Here is a 17,468-nt window from a genome sequence, read left to right on the forward strand (position 1 = left end):
GTTTAGATGTTGACATTTGTTTAACATCTTTGCAGACTCCACCTTGTTTTGACAGTGAGCGGTGTTCTTGTGTGGACTCCATCATCATGATGCAGGTCCTGGTTACTAGGGGTGTAGCCTCTAGGGTTACAACATTGGGGAGTAAGTTAGTGAAGAGTTAAAAGGTCTTCTCAATGACCAATTTTTTTCAAGGTTGGGTGAAACGTAGCAACTTGTGATTCTTTTGCTATTTGGTTATTGGTTCTACAAACAAGCTCTGCTTTTTAACTTTTTTTTTGTTTACTTGGCTTTGACATCTCTCATTTTCTCATCTAGTCTTGAACCCTATTCTTTGCCCTTTGTTGGCGTTCTTTCTCCTGATCCTCATTCTAAATTTTTTAAACTGTATTATACTGTATTTGATTGGCAACAACAGCAGCAAGCAAGAGGGCGAATAACAGAGAGCAACACAGAGAGAGTGACAGAGAACAAAGCTGTACTTTTGTTAATTCACAAGAGTTAAACAACTCCAGTTGAATCTATGTGTAGTGAAAGTGTGTAGTGGAACATTAGCAAGGTTTTCAATGGATAAGAGGTGCACCTGTCTTAAATACATTATTCAGTAATACTTTTGTTATTTCTTTAAAAAATAAAGTTTCCTTCTTAAAGTATAAACGAATACAATATATTGGTATCTAGTGAAACCAACAGTACTCTCAGTTATACCATGATCCAGATCAGAGTTACAGTACGTTGACCAGATTCTGTCTTCAAAGGATGCATCACAAGACCTACTAATTCATATGGCATAATTTTGGAGTCATTAATCAGCCTAACCCAAATGTTGGAAACTTGAAGAAAGGTTCAAGTAGGCACAAGCAGAACATGCAGTCTCCAGACAGACAGAGACTAGGCTAGGATTTGAAGAAAAGACCCTAATATTTGAGGTAGCTACCATGTCAACCCACATTACATCATTTTTTTTTTTCATTGCTAAAAAATACATAATGTTATTGTGGATCTTACCAGCACAGAGTATGCCCTTATTATAGGGGCAAGAAAAATTGTCCATTTCACAATGTTTGCCGAAGATTATTCCAAGATTGCTTTGGTCACATAAACATATTCCACATGAGCAAGTGCCTCTACTGCTACAGACTGGTTGTGTGTCATCAGCTCTACAGTTTTTCAAAAGTTTATCAGTTGGCCTTTCACATGTACACAAGTCTGAATCTGGTGTGTTACATTGACAGTTCTCACACTTTTTAGTATTTTCATCTTGACACTTTCCAGGCTCCTTTTCCTCTGATGTTCTGCAATGGCATTTACAGGTGCTTATGATTTTAATTTTTGTAGTTTCATTAAATCCAACAGGTTTTATCAATACCTGTATGTCACCTTCTTCCAAAGGACAATCATTCATTTTGACTGTCACATTGAAGAGAACCTGCAATATTAAAAAGATATTGAAATGCATTCTTACTCTTTTCCCTGATGGATTGTGCTAAAAACTTACTTCATCAAACTTTAAGGTAAAATCATGATTTTTCTACCTGTAAAAACACCATTTTTCAACCTTTTTGTTTTATTACAGAGACTTAGGAAGGCAAAGTTAATCCCAGCAGCATTTAGAAGGAGATTGGAACCATTTCCAGAGGGGACATCAGTATAGTATACATTATGCCTATATAAATACCCCCTTATGTTGAGTCAATATCAATCAACCAGTACAAGTTATTGGGACGTAAGAGTAGCCTACATACCTAGAGAAAACCCAAGTCAAAATAGGCCGAACAATCACACTTCATAAAGAACCAATGTGAGGATTTGAAACAATGTTCCATATGAAGAAGGTGTCCTAAGAGAATTCTAGAAATGATTCATTATTTACTGTAAAAGATTACTTTCCACAATATACCAATTTTATTTATTTATTTATGTAATGACATTGAATAACTTTATAAGTTTGTTTTGGACATTTAAACACTACACCAAGAAGACATTAAAATGTTTGTCTGGTGTTAAAAATTGTAAGCATTGTTTTTCTTGTTGGAAGGAAGACTGTACTTGAACATCCAAATCCATTCTGATTTGGTTGAAGCAAGTTGTAAAGAGTTTTAGAGCACTGCGTGTGAGTTGCTGGGGATATCACACTACATAACTAATACTAATAGATGTGTGTTGAGACTGTGTACAACTTTTTGTTATTTAAAAATTTTTTAAATGAAGGCTATGACTGAAAATCATAGTAAAAGTTCTGTGTGTGATGCCAGCCTAATACCAAAAACAGGACAGCAGAGGGAGCTATAGTCTTCCTAGTCAGATATTAGACAAAAGCCAAGCAAAATTACACATTTTATTTGCTTAATAAAAAGATTACAATATGCAAGCTTTAGAGGCAAGTCAGGCCACTTCTTCAGGCAAGATGTAATACCATGTCAGATATACTGTAAATTAGTCTCAGCATACTACTTTTTCTGGGTAAAGATGGAACTATATTTTGCACTATTTCAGTTCATGAAATCATGTGAAATATAGATTTGCCATAACATGGTTATAACAACTTAAACTAAAAATAAGTAAAGAAGTCATATAATCCAACCACTAATGTTCTACAGCCACCTTGAATCAGTATTGTGGAGGTATTGCACTTGCTATAATACAATGATGGATTATATTATGTTATATATCTCATTATTTTTTCTTTTAAGTAATGTTTATGGTAAATATGCATCTGTGGCAAGTAAAGTTCTCAAGAACAGATCAAAATGGAATAAAACCTTCAATATCTGCAAGTGACAGAATGCCGGTTGTCTTTCATATATGTATACAAAAGATTGATGGATTAAAAAAACTTGATTCTAAAGGATTTGAGCATTTGAAGCATAATGGGGGTCAGCACTCAATGAACCATCCTCAACCTCTGTACATGACATAGCCATTTAATGTTTTAAACCAGCTTGGATGCTGACTTTTATCTTTAATCAATACTTAATAAGTGTATCTTTGAAATGGATATTACATTGAAGATTGTTTTAATATATTTTTTAATACATCGCATTTCTGTTTCCTAGTATTATCCTGATGATGGTATCATTGATCATAGATATGCAAAATACCTCTGTTTGTTTGATATGTACAGTACATTGATGATTTACTTTGTTAATGTATTTAGAATGGTTTAAATAATTATTTTCAAAATATTAGTTATAAATGGTATAACAGAATTAAGTAACAAATTGTATTCTTTATAATTTTAATAAAATGTTTACTGATAAAATCTTAATAGAAAGTATCCATTATTCATGTAATTTTAAGATTTTAAGAAAATGCAGAGTTTATTATATTCTATGTTATAAAAGGACTAAAGACTAGATTGCAGCTATTGTTCACTTCCATAGTGATGTAATGCCTGCAGAGACCATTTCCTGGCTACTCTTGAGATCCGTTGTCAGTTTATTGGTAGGTTTGACCATGTTTGAGCCAGCTTAATATTTAAGTTATATCTTTGCATTAGTACTCACAGTGCCAATGGACTGATCTTCCAGGTTTAATAAAATCTCTGCTCTTAGACTTGGGAAGTGAGATGCTCATAAAATCCTCATCTGTTGCTGTAACAGAGAAGTTACAGGCAGTTCTCTGAAGACAAGTCAATATCATTGCATCTTGAGGATTACTGATTGTATGCTGTTCTTCACCAAATATTTTGGACTGTGTTTAGACTAATTCATTCAAATACAATGTTTGTGCAGCTAAATATAAGACTTTTCTTTCTTTCTTTCTTTCTTTTTTTCTTTCTTTCTTTCTGTGACCATCACCTATAAACATTAGCTACAAATGACTATACAGTATATTTACAGATATGTATTAGGATTTCACGAGGGCACAGTCTTAGGCTTTTGTTCTGTTTTATTTCCTTTAATTTATTTCTTTTTCTGTCCTAAATGTTTTAACTAGTTCATATTTATTCCTTTTATATCTGTTGTTCTTGCATGTCTTCCCTTTGTTAATTCTTTTTTATGATTTTTCTTTTCTTTATAAATTGTCTTATCTTGTAGTATTATGTTTTCCCACAGAAAAATGAATAAAAAAATAATGTTATTAAGTGTAACAGAAATATGTAAATATCAAAATGTGAACATAAATATAGAAGGATCTAGTGCCCACTGCTGTACCGATGCAGATTTAGTGCACATGCTTCATGCAACAGGTCAACAACACACAGCAATCGGGAAAGAAATGTGTTTCTTTGCACAGTTTTTCTGTTGCTTGAGCATGAAGGGGAAGAATGACAGTGCCTTATCCAAACAGCCAATGCACAACTTGTGTTATTTTAGGCTATTGTAGTGACTTCCACATCTTCCCTAACATGAGCAACAGCTGATGCATTGGGAACATTGCTTTGGGTGTTAACGTCTTTCTTGTCTTTCTACTTGATTGCAATCATTTTGCCATGCAGCTTCTTGAAACATGGTGAATCTTCAGGCGTTTGAATTCACCAGGCATGTTATGACATTTTAGTTGTAGAGTGCCATATGCATCAGCTTTGATATCTGTTTGAATTTATATTGTCATCACTGTTACTTGATTCAACTAATGGTTTAGTTTCACTTTGTTTTGTCTAAAACTGGCTTTACAGCTTGTTATTTAGAAGCCATTGTGTTACACAATGTAATTACATAGAATTCTAAGCTTGGGTAATGCGTGGGGTTAACGCCAAGGAGGTGAACAGTTTTGATTTTTTCCTGTTGATGTACTTGGCCAGACTTCAAGATCTGGCTGCTTCTAATGAGTTTGCACAAAGTTTTTGTGAGGAATTTTCAGACTTGGGTGCATCTGTCAATCCTAATGTGATGTGGGAGATTTTCTGTGACAAGACACTAAAGGTTGCTGAGGGTTGTGCTGGTGTTACTGGTGTTCCCAGGAGGAGGTATTTCATCTCACATTACCCTGGATGTCATCAAGAGGAGTCACAGCGCATGGCTTGATTGCAACTCCTGTCTGTACCGGGAACTGAGAAGGATGGATGTGAGGGCTTTGAGGGCAGATAAGGAGGCATTTGTTAGAGGAATCTGTGAGCAAGTGACGCACCATCTAAGGTCTAGTGACCCCACAGTTCATCAGGGGTGTGTTCTTGCTCCTACTCTGTTCAGTGCTTACATGGACTAGGTGTTGGGCAGGGTTGTAGGGTTCAGAGGCTGTGGGGCATCCATTGGTGAAGAAAGATTCACTGATCTTGACTTTGCTGATGATGCTATGATCTTCGTGGAGTCAATGGAGGTCCTGATAGGGGCTCTTGAGAGACTGAATGAGGAAGGTTGAGTGTCTGGGCTTGTGAGAGTCCTAGATAAAAACCAAAATCTTGGCCTTTAATAAACTTGAGCACAGCCATCAGCAGTGTGTCTATCTTCAGAGAGAATGTTGATCTTGTCGAGAGGTGTACTTACCTTGGCAGCGATATTCATATCTCTGTTGACTATTCCTAGGCAGTCAGTAGACAGACTGGGGGAGCATGGGGATTATGAAGTTGCTGGAAAGTGTTATGTGGCACTCCTGATAGCTCCACAAAAATCAAAGGTCTAAGTCTTTAGAGTCCTGGTGCTTCCTGTCTTGCTATATGGTTGTGAGACATGGACACTATCCAGTGACCTGAGAAGAAGACTGGACTACTTCGGTACTGTTTCTCTTCAGAGAATCCTTGGGTACTGCTGGTTTGACTTTGTTTCGAATGAGTGGTTGCTCACAGAGTCCTGAATGAGGTACATTACCTGCATTGTGAGAGAGTATCGGTTATGGCACTACTGCCATGTGGTGTGATTCCCCGAGGGTGATCCGGCTCATAGGATCCTCATTGTTGAGGACCCCAGCAGCTAGATCAGGCCACGGAGATGCCCACATATCACCCGACAGATAGATGGTAATTTCTGGAGGGTGGGACTGTCTGCCTGCAGGGCTTCCAACAGGGATCCCAAGCTGTTTCGTCATGTGGTGGGTGTGGCAGCACACTGTACCTGTGCATGCTCCCAATCTTGACATATCCTGACCTGTTGATGTAGGTCAGGTGTGCTGACAGCAGGGCAGTAACCTGAGGCTATCCAAGTTAAACACTCTTTCAGCCCTTATCCAGTTGCTAAAGCATTGAGTTTCTTGTTTTGTTCTTTGTTTATTTTGTTATCTACACTCCTCCTTTTTCTCTTGCAAAAAAGTCTCTTAATGACTTTCCTCTTTATGACAATTGGTGACCCTTGTTAATTAAAGGTTGCTGAGTGTGTCTACCTTTATCGAATAACTTAAATTTACTGTTTAGGACTGCCTTCTACTTCATTTTGTGTTTTGAATGGTTATTCTTAGTTCTGTTCAGTAAGGAAATTGTTTTAGTAATCAGTTGTTAACTACCTTGGTATATTTGTTTAATAATTGGATTAATACACTTTTTTCCTTAAAAGAAATATAATCGGTCTCTAGTTTAAGAGGCTCATGCTGCTTTTGCTTGATCATGATCATTAAAATGACACCAATCTGTGTACATGTCTAGCTTTATAAAACAGACAATAAGAATCCAAAGTCAAACTAAACTTCTAAGTTCACCCTGTATTTCTATTAGTATATTATGACATAATACCTTCTTTTGAAGGCTTGTAAAAGAGGGAAAAGAGCATTTTTATCCTTGAAATAACACTGTAGAGCTTTTAAAAACAGTAAACAATGATGTAATGTATGCAGTTCTCATTGTAGCTTCTCTGTCTACTCTTATCTTTATATGATTGGAGAGGCCCTGAGAAATTCCCAAAATCATGGAATGAAATGCAGGAATCAACCTTAGTTAAAATTTCAGACCAGTAAATCATATATTGATAGCAGATTCGATGTCATTATTATTTTTAAGGTAAACAAAACAAAGTACAGTACTGTATGTAAAGTATATTACAGTTTCAGTTTCTGATAAATTTCTAAAATAAACTTTACTGCCTAGCAACGTACATTCACAAAAACATGAAACAGTTCTTAGTTTCTGCTTTAACTGAGTGTTCTACTTTTTATTAAAATACTGCAGAATGCTAATGTAAATTAAGTGCAGTTTAAACTTGATAACAAGACTATGATAGGCTGAACACTTACCAGTAAGACAATGAGGGGGACACAGGAAATTTATGTGAAAAAAGTCAGGGGCATGAAACAGAAATCAGAGTGTAAAATGTGCATAGTGAAAAGTTCAGAAGCTAGTAAAAAGTACTTAACTAAGGCTAAAATAAAAAATTGAAATTGTACTCAGGAGCAAATTTAATTGATAACCAGATGACCAGGACTTGTAATCATATGCTGAGAGAAAATCCTCAAACTTAGACAATCCAGAAAAGTGCAACGCTGACCTTTATCATGTCACACAATGAACATGTTCAGCATCCCTGCCTGGCACTAGCCTGATGGTAGCCATCATAACAAAATCAGCATGCTGTGGCAGGACAAATGCAATTCATTTTTAACACTGTCAAAAGCATATTTAAACAAAATTTGAATAGCTCCAGTTTTTTTCAATATTCAGAGCAATTTATTTGATTTTAACTTTTTCATCCTTAGTGTACTTTCAGAAGGGAGAAACAGAGTGATTACCCAGGTGATACAGTGGTTAGCACTGTTACTTCATGGTTTCAGAGATGGATTTAGATCCAGAGTTTGTGTACTGGCTATGTAGCTTGCACATTCCCCTCTGTCTGTGTGAGTTTTCTCAATTCTCTCCACTCTTCTTTCAGCATTTAAAAAATATGTGTGTTATGTTAATCTGAGTGAGTTAATCTGAATATTACAAGCAATAACTTGCAATACTTACAAAATTAGTTTCTTCATTACATGCAGCGCTTCCAGGATACACCTTGGCCCCTTCCATACTGAACTGGACTGAGTATGTATAGATAATGAATTAACTTAGTAAAAAAATGAGAAATACAAAATAATGCAAAATTAAAATATTTTGCCCTGTAGGGAGAGTTTCCGAGCATCAAACTCCAGACACAACTGCACAGATACAAGTTCTGGGTTCAAATAAAAACCTCCAAGAGCAGTTCCTCTCACAGTACTCCTCTGGCATGGTCCCAGTTTGGACATCTGTTGGGTTGCATTTGACTTGTAATTCAGGAGGCAATCCTTTTGTGATCTATGGGTGTGCTGCTGGAAGACAACTCTCCTGTTTCATGGAGGTTCAGTCTGAATTGGCAGGGCAAGGGGCCATTCTCCATTCCATATGGGATGCTAGTCCATCGATTATGTCTATCACAATTTATATATCTATTTAAATATTCAGCAATGGGTTAACAAACTGATCCTAAAAGCATAACTTAAGAAACGTCATCTTAGTAACAAAGGCAAAATTAAGCATTATGAAGGATACTGGATATTACATAGAGAATGTCATTGTTCATTGCCATTGTGTATACAGTAGTTCCATGTATGCTAAATTCTACAAAAATAAGTAATCTGTTTTCTTCACACCCTCACCCAACCTTGCGCTGTAGGATACAATTTTCTGTCACTGTTTATTGCGTATTTTGCCTCCATCTTGTTAAGTCCTTGTTCAGATTTTAAACTAGTTGTGCCTACCTCTTCTTGCTTTGCATCCATTATTGCATTGCCAGCACAATACTCTGTCAACTGGTATGAAGGATACACCAAAATGTATAATTGCATACATTACACAATACTAGGGGAGATGCAATATTAGAATCTTGCGTAGAAAACTTTTTAAAATCCATGGTGTATACAAACATAAACTTTTTCAACGCAAAAGGATACATTAAGAAAATCTTAAACAGACTTACTTTCTGATTTGGCTTCACATTCCTACACTTGCTCAGGCCTTCATATTCTGTTCCATCTGGGCACTTGGCAGTAATATTAATGATGAAACCTCTTGTGGGGCCTTCCACCAGTATTTCAACTTCAGATATTAGCTTCTATTAAAATAAAAATTGTTATATGCATATCAGTATGTAAGTCACAAAACTATTAATATAGTTTTGTAGATCTATATAGATGGGCAGGATGGTGACATAATGTTTGGCACGTCATGCGTCTGTTCCTGTGTTCTCTGTTCAAATCCCAGGTCTTGGTGATCCCCTGTATTGGGTTTACACATTTCCCATTTGTTTCTCTGCCTGTTCTAAGGATACTCAGGCTCTATTCCCATATCACCAATGATGCATGTATTAGGTTAGCTGATGATACTAAATTAGCGTGAGTTAGTTTAGCGACATATGAGTGGGTTCTGTGATGAACGAGCTATCCATCCTCGGTTAGTTCTTGTTTTGTCTGAGGCTATTAACATAACAAAACTCACTAATGCCTTGTTAATCCAATTCAGAGTCACATCAGGCCTATTGCTTTATGTAGCAGCAACTGGTATAAAAGAAAAAAATGGTGGTAGCTATTGTTTTAAGTCTAATTCATTTAAAGAGGTTAGTTTAGCTCATTGGTTGATTGCACATTGTTATTATCATAATCATCATTACCATTCATTTATATATTCATTCTCAAACTTGCTTATCCTAAGTCAGGGTCACAGGGAATATTATAATTATTATTATTATTGAGTTGCTGGCAATAAATTACTGTTTATATTTTCAATGAAATTTAAACTAGGACAGTTGTAGTGCTAAACTATAAACTACCAACACAGTAAAAAGCAGTTAGTTTGCAGTTGATAGGGTCAGAGCATGCTGAAGATATCCAGAGGAGATCAGAGTGGAAGAAAGTATAAATACAGTCCTTAGATGCTCAGCTTTAAAAGATAGGCACATAGTTATGAAGTCAAACTTATTTTTTAGAATAACTGAGATGTGAAAATAAAAAATGGAGGAGTCTCACAAAAAGAACTGACATTTCTACAAAAGTGGTATGGCTATGCACTTCAAATATTTGTTTATTCTCAAGAAATGAATCAGTCCACAGGAATTTTTTTTGCTTCAGTTTAGATGTATTCGGTATGTTTTACATTTTGTTTCCAGGTTTCTGCTGATGCCCCATCCTCACAACAGTAAGACTCTGGGCTACATATATATTTTTCTTACATTTTATAAATACTGCTTTTGTCATGGTTGAGCTTGAGCTCTGCCCTGGCTCTATCCTTTTCCCAGTCTTTGCCTCCACTTAATACATTTCTCTTAATTGTTATTTTCCTTCCTTTCCTTCGAGCATTCAGACTAAGGGATTGGGGCCTGTGGTTACTGCTAGCTTCTTAAGAGTGCTGCCAATTACGGTAGCCACTTGAAGTTACTTACAAGTGCCAGCTCAAACCTTAACTACTTCATTCCACTTTGTAGATGTATACATTTTGACCAAATTAATACTTATGGCTTCCTTAGCATCATTCTGCAAATAGGGAAAAAACACAAGAGCAGACTCTCTTGTTTCTATCTACCCATCCATTTTCTAATACACAGATATAGCATGCACATAGTTCTTAATTCTGGTATGCTGGTCCTCAGAAGCTGCTTATAAGTGTATTCTCCACACAAGATTACAGCCACTTAAAACTGTTGAAAGAACTTTATTTATGGCATGGATTATAATCAAAACAAAAGCAGGCCTTCAGTATGTCTGAACAACTGTAATATCTGAAAAGGAAAGGCTGTTACATAGATTACACAAGAATTTCTTTATTAAAAAATATATTTATTTATTTTAGAAATAAATGGGGGATTGAATATTACAATTTAAAGCAAATGGGACTTTAGTAACTTTAAAAATTATATTACAAGTCTCACCTTGTATGCGTCAACAACCAATTCTTTAAGGTTTGTTGCCTTTTCATAAAGTTTTCCAACAACCGTCCCTGGAAGTAATGGAGTAAGATCCTATTAAATAAACACATAAAAGCCAAATTTATCAAATAAAACCAAGTCAGATTCAGAAAATGTTTTTTTGTGAGCTTGATGCTGGTAAGATAAATTACCTCATACCACTTATACTGCCTTTCTCCAACAGCAAAAATGCAGTATATGTTGTTTTCTAGTAACTTTTCTGCTAGCTGTCCAACTGTTGGATACTCCTGAAAAATAAAATATAACCACCTCAACAACATTGTGAAAAATTAAAAAGCATACAGATAAAATAAGAACATACAATTGTTCAGCCTTACAAATGAGAACAAATGTACATTTGACAGTACCAGTATATCCTTCTAATACAAGGGTGGACAATGTCAGTCCAATTATTGCTGATGAAGAACGTATTGCTTAAGTAACATCTTGATGCTTCATTTTAGGGTCTTGCTTGTTATGGTTCCCCACCCTTATTTGCTTATTTCAGTCTTGAACAGCTGCATTCACTGCTTTAATGGCTGCTTATTAGCAATAAGATGTAAATTAAAATGCAGCCAGCAGTTCTCCATCTAACTTGTTTTCATTTGCATCTGTGTGTGTTCATCATGCATTGTTTAGTTTAATAAAGCACTTAATAGAAAATGTGACAGACTGAAAATTATCCATTTAAGGCTTCAAATTATTTGGATGATATCCTTGTAAAGGTAAAAAAAAATCTATGATACAAGAACCTTACATTGCAGACTAACACACCATAAAGTTAAATAAGGTCTGAAATTGGCAAGTTGGTTACTAATTAAGCAATTGGGTTGGAATGAAAACCAGTAGCCACTGCGGCTCTCCAGGACCGATATTGCCCACCCCTGCTCTAATATATATACAGTATAATCCACTGCTCCTGTATACCTTTAAATACTGAATCAAATCTTGTCCTAGCAAAAGTCCATTGCAATATGCAAATAAAAGATAGTGGTTTTCAGAGGGAAAATAAACTAATATTTTGCAGTAATGGGAAAAATCTTCCTGACTTTTTCAGATACTGTATCAGCAATGTATCTTTGTGCTCATGTGAATTTCCTCCTATAATCCAATTTTCTTTACATACTGTAAGCTAAACATGTGCATACTAGACTGATTTGTATCTAAAGAGCAAATTATGACAAAGTATATGTGAGTGCAATTGTGTGGACTGATATGAACTCTGATGGAGAGAGAACTTTTCAGACAAGACATTGTTATAGTTTAGATACCTTTATTTTGAGATCTCTTAAAGTACTGGATATTGTGAGCACAGATAGTTTAATTAAAAGTCAAGCTACATCAAATTTTAATCAAGGGGCAGCAATTTTATGGAAGTTACAGAAGATTAGTCATACATAGTAAATACACAAAAGTTCAGTGGAACATTTGTCAAGATGTCCCTGCGTCCTTAAGCTGGAATTAAAGTACTAGACGTCTAAAGCAGCTTCTAGATTGCCTGCTTCTTGGACAACAGGTTCTCAGCTGTAACAGCCAAAAGCAATTCACTAAAACCTGTTGACCTGGAGGATTTTGTTTGACTGGCATTTCATTAGCAATATATCACCTTTATTTCCTTCAGTGGGTCAGGAGACACTCTTGGTTTGTATTGGCTGGTGTTTCAGCTAATAACAATAGTAGTAGGGTGTTGGGCTGTGATAGCCATTATGGATGCAATGAGAAGTCAAGCAAAATTACACTTTTTATTGGCTAACTAAAAAGATTACAATATGCAAGCTTTTGTGGCAGCTTAGGCCTTCTTCTTGATTACATCTTGCCTGAAGAAGGGGCCTGAGTTGCCTCAAAGCTTGCATATTGTAATCTTTCTAGTTAGTGAATAAAAGGTGTTGTTTGGCTTGACTTCTCATTGCAGCTAATGTCAATGAAGACTGATATCCTAGAATACTTAAAGAGATTAGTGAGTTGATACATCATATAAGCCTATGACACTCAATTTTCAAAAATCAGTGCACACTGGGGTAAGCTCCTAATACCTGGGAGCTAAAAAAATACACTGAAAAAAATGTGATGATTCACACTTAAAATTTTCAATCTGAACCAATATAATTCTTTTTAGCTTATTGATCCCACAATTTTTAAGTTGAGGCAAATCATTTAGAGTGATTGGGTGCAATTCACTTGTTTTTTTTTTACTGAAGTAAATCTATTTTTATGTTGTTCTTCTTTTTTGGCAGTTGGAAAGCCATCAAACTGGAATGTTTGACCGAAAGAATATCCAAACGGCCCCTCAAACACAGCACATGAACAACCTAAAAAATTAAGTTAAATGAAATAGGATTTTTACGTTTATTCCCTCCACTATAACTTAATTTGGTACAAACAATTTTTTTACTTTGATTGAGATTGATACTTTTTCAGTGTATACTTTTATATAGAAAGGGTGACTAGGGCTGATTCAAATAACTATAGGCCAGTAACAGTAACACGCATCACAGATAAATAATTAAAGCCATTTCTAAGGAAAATATCAAGCATCACATAGCAAGAACTGCTGTACTAGTTTGACACAGACTGTTTTTCACTAATATGGTGGAATTCTATGAAGATGCGCCAAAAATTAAGCCAGGAAAGGTGCATGTGAAATAAACATAATGCGAATGAATTTAAGATAAAAGTCAAATGTATGGGAAAGGAGGTTGGCAGAGTTTCCCCACATCATCATGGGGCCGCAAGAGGACTACCTCGTGAAAAGTGTGGTATAATGCTGCACATTATGGAAGGTAGTAAATGCTGCAGTCACCGATGATGCCTGTCTCTTTATGTGTAAACTGGTGACTTAGGGATACAGCAGTATTTAGGATTTGTTGTAAAGTAATACTAGAGTGGGTCAGAAAGGCCACGTCTTGCCATCTGACCATTAAGCTTAGAGCAAAGTGGTGAGCCAGGACAAAGGCTTGAACAGAATAGAGAAAGAAGAGGAGATTTGGGAGGTGACAAGTGTTTAATACCTGTGGTACAGTATATATGGCATGTCATATATGGACACCATTGTTGTAGAATATTCTTAGCTGGGAATTCACAAAGAGTCAGCAGCCTTTGGTTTCAGTGAGACCTTATTACAAGGTAACAAAGCCATGCTGGTTCATGAAACAGCAATTTCATACTGAACTGACTTTACGTTATATGTTCTAACAACCCGTTCACATGCTAATGTCCAACACCTTTTGGCATTTTGCCACTATTAGCTTCTTCTGTCTCATCCATCGCCACTTCATAACTAACACTCCTTCTGCTATTAAACAATACCTCTTGGCAACTCACCACTATTTTCTCCTACCCTTTTCATCCATCCCCTCTTTCTGCCAATACTTCACCCAGTCATTTTGGGTAATATCCATCATTGTAACTATATTGCTGCTAGTCCCTAAGGACTGTTGTTATATTGGTGGGTAAATATAACAAGCGCCCAAAATTGCATAATCATATATAAAATTTATAAAAATATATGTATGTAAATAATGAGATGTGCTCATCTCTCACCTTAGACCCAACCTGATCAACCTGATTTGATCAAATACTGTCTGGCCCAGTAGGATATTTTACCTATTTGTTATTATTTCATCTCCCTTTGATCATCCCTCCTTGAAGTGTTTTAGATAATAAAAATCATGTTTTGTTTTTTTTTTTTTTACTGCAAAATTTGATTCTTAATTTCCAGTTCCATCTTGTTGATGTCATTACATTTTAATAAAAACAGCCTGAAGGCACTTTGCTTAGAACTGCTGCTTGGAAGCTACAGGAGCCTGGGTTGGATTCCTTACCAGACGGCTATCTGTGCAAACTCCTGTATGTACAGCGGTTTTCTCTGGGTGCAGTAATTTACTATAAATAAGTGGCGACTTTAAATTGAGCCACACTGGTGAGAGACAATGAATGGTTTCTTTGACAGATTTTTACCACATCCAGGTTCCTGCTGTGTCACCAAGCATACAGAATTGACTTTGTCTCCACATATCTTTATATAAGACCAAGCAAATTAAAAAGAAAAGGAAGGGCAGATGACAATTTGAATGCTGTGAGCATGCAACTTTCACAAAAGTGTTTTCCTCTAATAAAACTTTTAAAAATAATATTGTTTATATAGAATGCATTTTAATATTTTCAATTACATTATGATTCATTTGAAGTTTCTAGGCATATATGTTTGACAAACCTTTATACATGGTTAATAAATGCAGTTTCAAACGTGTGGTTTAGTCTGGCATGACTCCACATAATTTTAAATTCTCTCCAAACTATCTTAAATGTACCAAATACTTTTTGTATTATAGTTGAAATTATATCAGGTGGTGTAATGGGCAGGTTCAATGTATAGCTGGATAAGACAGTACATTTATTATTTGTGCATAAAATCTGAAAAGGAACCAGAAATTTGGATAGTAAACTTTACTATATGGCTATATGGTTATGACTAACACTAATAATAAAAATTACGCAAAATTAAGGGCACTATGTTACAAAACTATATAAATATCAAACATCATATTTGCCTAACTAACAAAAACAACAGTACATATATCATACCATCTTAGTTGACCCCGCATATGTGTTGTTTTTCAAATGACAGTTTCCATCATGAGGTATTACAATCCCTGCCAGCTTGCTGTCTAGTGCCAGGTGAGAGGGTTCATCTGTCATCACCAGAAGTAAATGCTTGGCTTCTTTTCGCCAGCCTATCTGTCTCTGTAACAGAAAGCAGCTTATCAGTGTTTCATTCATGCTGTTTAATTTTATACTAAACAGAATCAGGTAAAGAATGAAACAAATGTTTCCAGAAATAAACACAAGTTACTTATTAATATTTGAATAAAAATGTTGTAGTGCTTGACAAATATTATAATTAAGAAATTTTAATTATTTATTTATAATGTATTATACTTGTGGAAAGTACTAATACCAGAAATACTGAATTTGATAAAGAAAATTAGTTGATGGATGGATAGTTTGATTGATGGATAAATGGGTGGATGAATACTGTAGATGTATGGATGAATTGATGAAAGTAATCATTATTTATACACTCAATACCGAATGGTGGTTTACAAATGAAAAAAAAGTAGCAATATTTGTTCATGGATAGCCATACTTGTGTAATTTGATTTAAATAATACTTGCAGGTTTTTTAAACTTAAATAAATCACTTCAATAATTTAACACAGTAACAAAAAGAAGACCCTGAGATTTAATGATGTTATAAAAAGCCTGTGGTTCTGCACATGTAACTACTCTGGGGTTTAAGACATTTTTGGTATAGAAACATAAGAAACATGCAGGTCCTATAATGTAAATGTTGTAATAAAATTGTTATAATAAAAGTTGTTGAGAATACATATACAATATACCCACATGAATTTTCATTAAACCACTATAATCACTAAACCTAGACATCTCACCACCCACTGTATGAAGGAAATTAAAAATGCAAGTGAGAAGCTGAGTTATAAATGGAGTACAAGTCTTGAAAAGCTAGTCTGAAGCTATACTGCACTTGGGATCTGCATCTGGAACCCAGTACTCAGTTTTGATATGTGTCATGAAAAAGAAACAGTAGCATTAAAAAGAAGATCAAGATATTCCAGGGTCAACAGACTGCATTCAGAGTATGCAGATTGAGATTAAAGGAGGATGTGATATAAAACACAACTTTCAAAGTTAAGGACATGGTAAACCTTGTTATCCCACAATGGGAAATTCCTTGGTCATCTGTGTTCCAAAAACTGATAAAAATATCAGACAATGAGGAACACTGGGAAAATATGGTCAGAAAGCCACAGAGAAGAAATAACTCACATAAAACATGAAGGATTTGCAATTTAATGTAGTTAATTTACAGTTCTTACTTCAGATATTCTACTATTAAGTGGCCTTAATGATAATGGTACAAACTGGAATTTTTTTTATCTAACTTTTTTCATTCTGCACTGCTAAACTGTTCTTGTCAAATTATAAAAACTAAATTTACAGAGGAGAAATTAAGCAAAATCATTAAGAATTTAACAATTTTGCATTCACATTAGATTAGATTTTTTTAGAAGTCATTGCACATGTGTAATGAAATGTAGTTTAGCATCTAACCAGAAGGTTCAAATAGTAAAGTAAGGTGCAATAGACAGTGGGTGCACATAGCACATTAAAGAGCAATAAACAGTAAGGCAGCATAAAAATGAAAATATATATCTATATGATATTTGAATTTACAGGTAGTACTATATACAAGGAAGAGTATAGAGATATGAATACTGATCAGTTTGTGCAGGTATATGGTATGAATAAATATATAAAATATTTTTGTACAGAATAGATCTTTGTAAACAGGCGAAAATATACATAGAGTGAAGCCAGATATTATTGATATTTAGAAAGGTCAGCTATTGAATGGTAAGGGTTGAGAGTTCAGAATGGTGATAGTGTTATGGAAGAAACTGTTCCCGAGACTGCTGGTGTGGGACTGAAGGCTTCTGTAGCACCTCCCTGATGGAAGGAGTAAACAGTCCATGGCTAGGGTGAGAGGGATTATTGATGATGCTGTAAGCCTGTCGTAGACACCACGTGCTACAGGTCAGCAATAGTTGACAGCACCATGCCGATGATGTGCTGGGCGGTTTTCACCACCCGTTGTAAGGTCTTCCTGTCAGC

General features: G+C 35.3%; 1 protein-coding gene across 2 annotated transcripts in view; it reads right to left on the reverse strand.

Moving 5' to 3' along the window:
- Positions 1-17,468, reverse strand: part of itgb8 (integrin, beta 8) — a 60,591-nt gene that overhangs the window by 13,826 nt on the left and 29,297 nt on the right. For both annotated transcript variants that reach the window (XM_039736690.1, XM_039736691.1), the window contains exons 6-10: positions 15,357-15,515; positions 10,925-11,020; positions 10,737-10,826; positions 8,793-8,927; positions 1,006-1,426 (exon numbers count right to left, since the gene is read on the reverse strand). In XM_039736690.1, coding sequence (XP_039592624.1) covers positions 1,006-1,426; positions 8,793-8,927; positions 10,737-10,826; positions 10,925-11,020; positions 15,357-15,515 — 901 coding nt within the window. The remainder of the gene's footprint in view (positions 1-1,005; positions 1,427-8,792; positions 8,928-10,736; positions 10,827-10,924; positions 11,021-15,356; positions 15,516-17,468) is intronic.

The sequence above is a fragment of the Polypterus senegalus genome, chromosome 15 (genome assembly GCF_016835505.1).
Source record: "Polypterus senegalus isolate Bchr_013 chromosome 15, ASM1683550v1, whole genome shotgun sequence".
Classification (NCBI taxonomy): Eukaryota; Metazoa; Chordata; class Cladistia; order Polypteriformes; family Polypteridae; genus Polypterus; species Polypterus senegalus.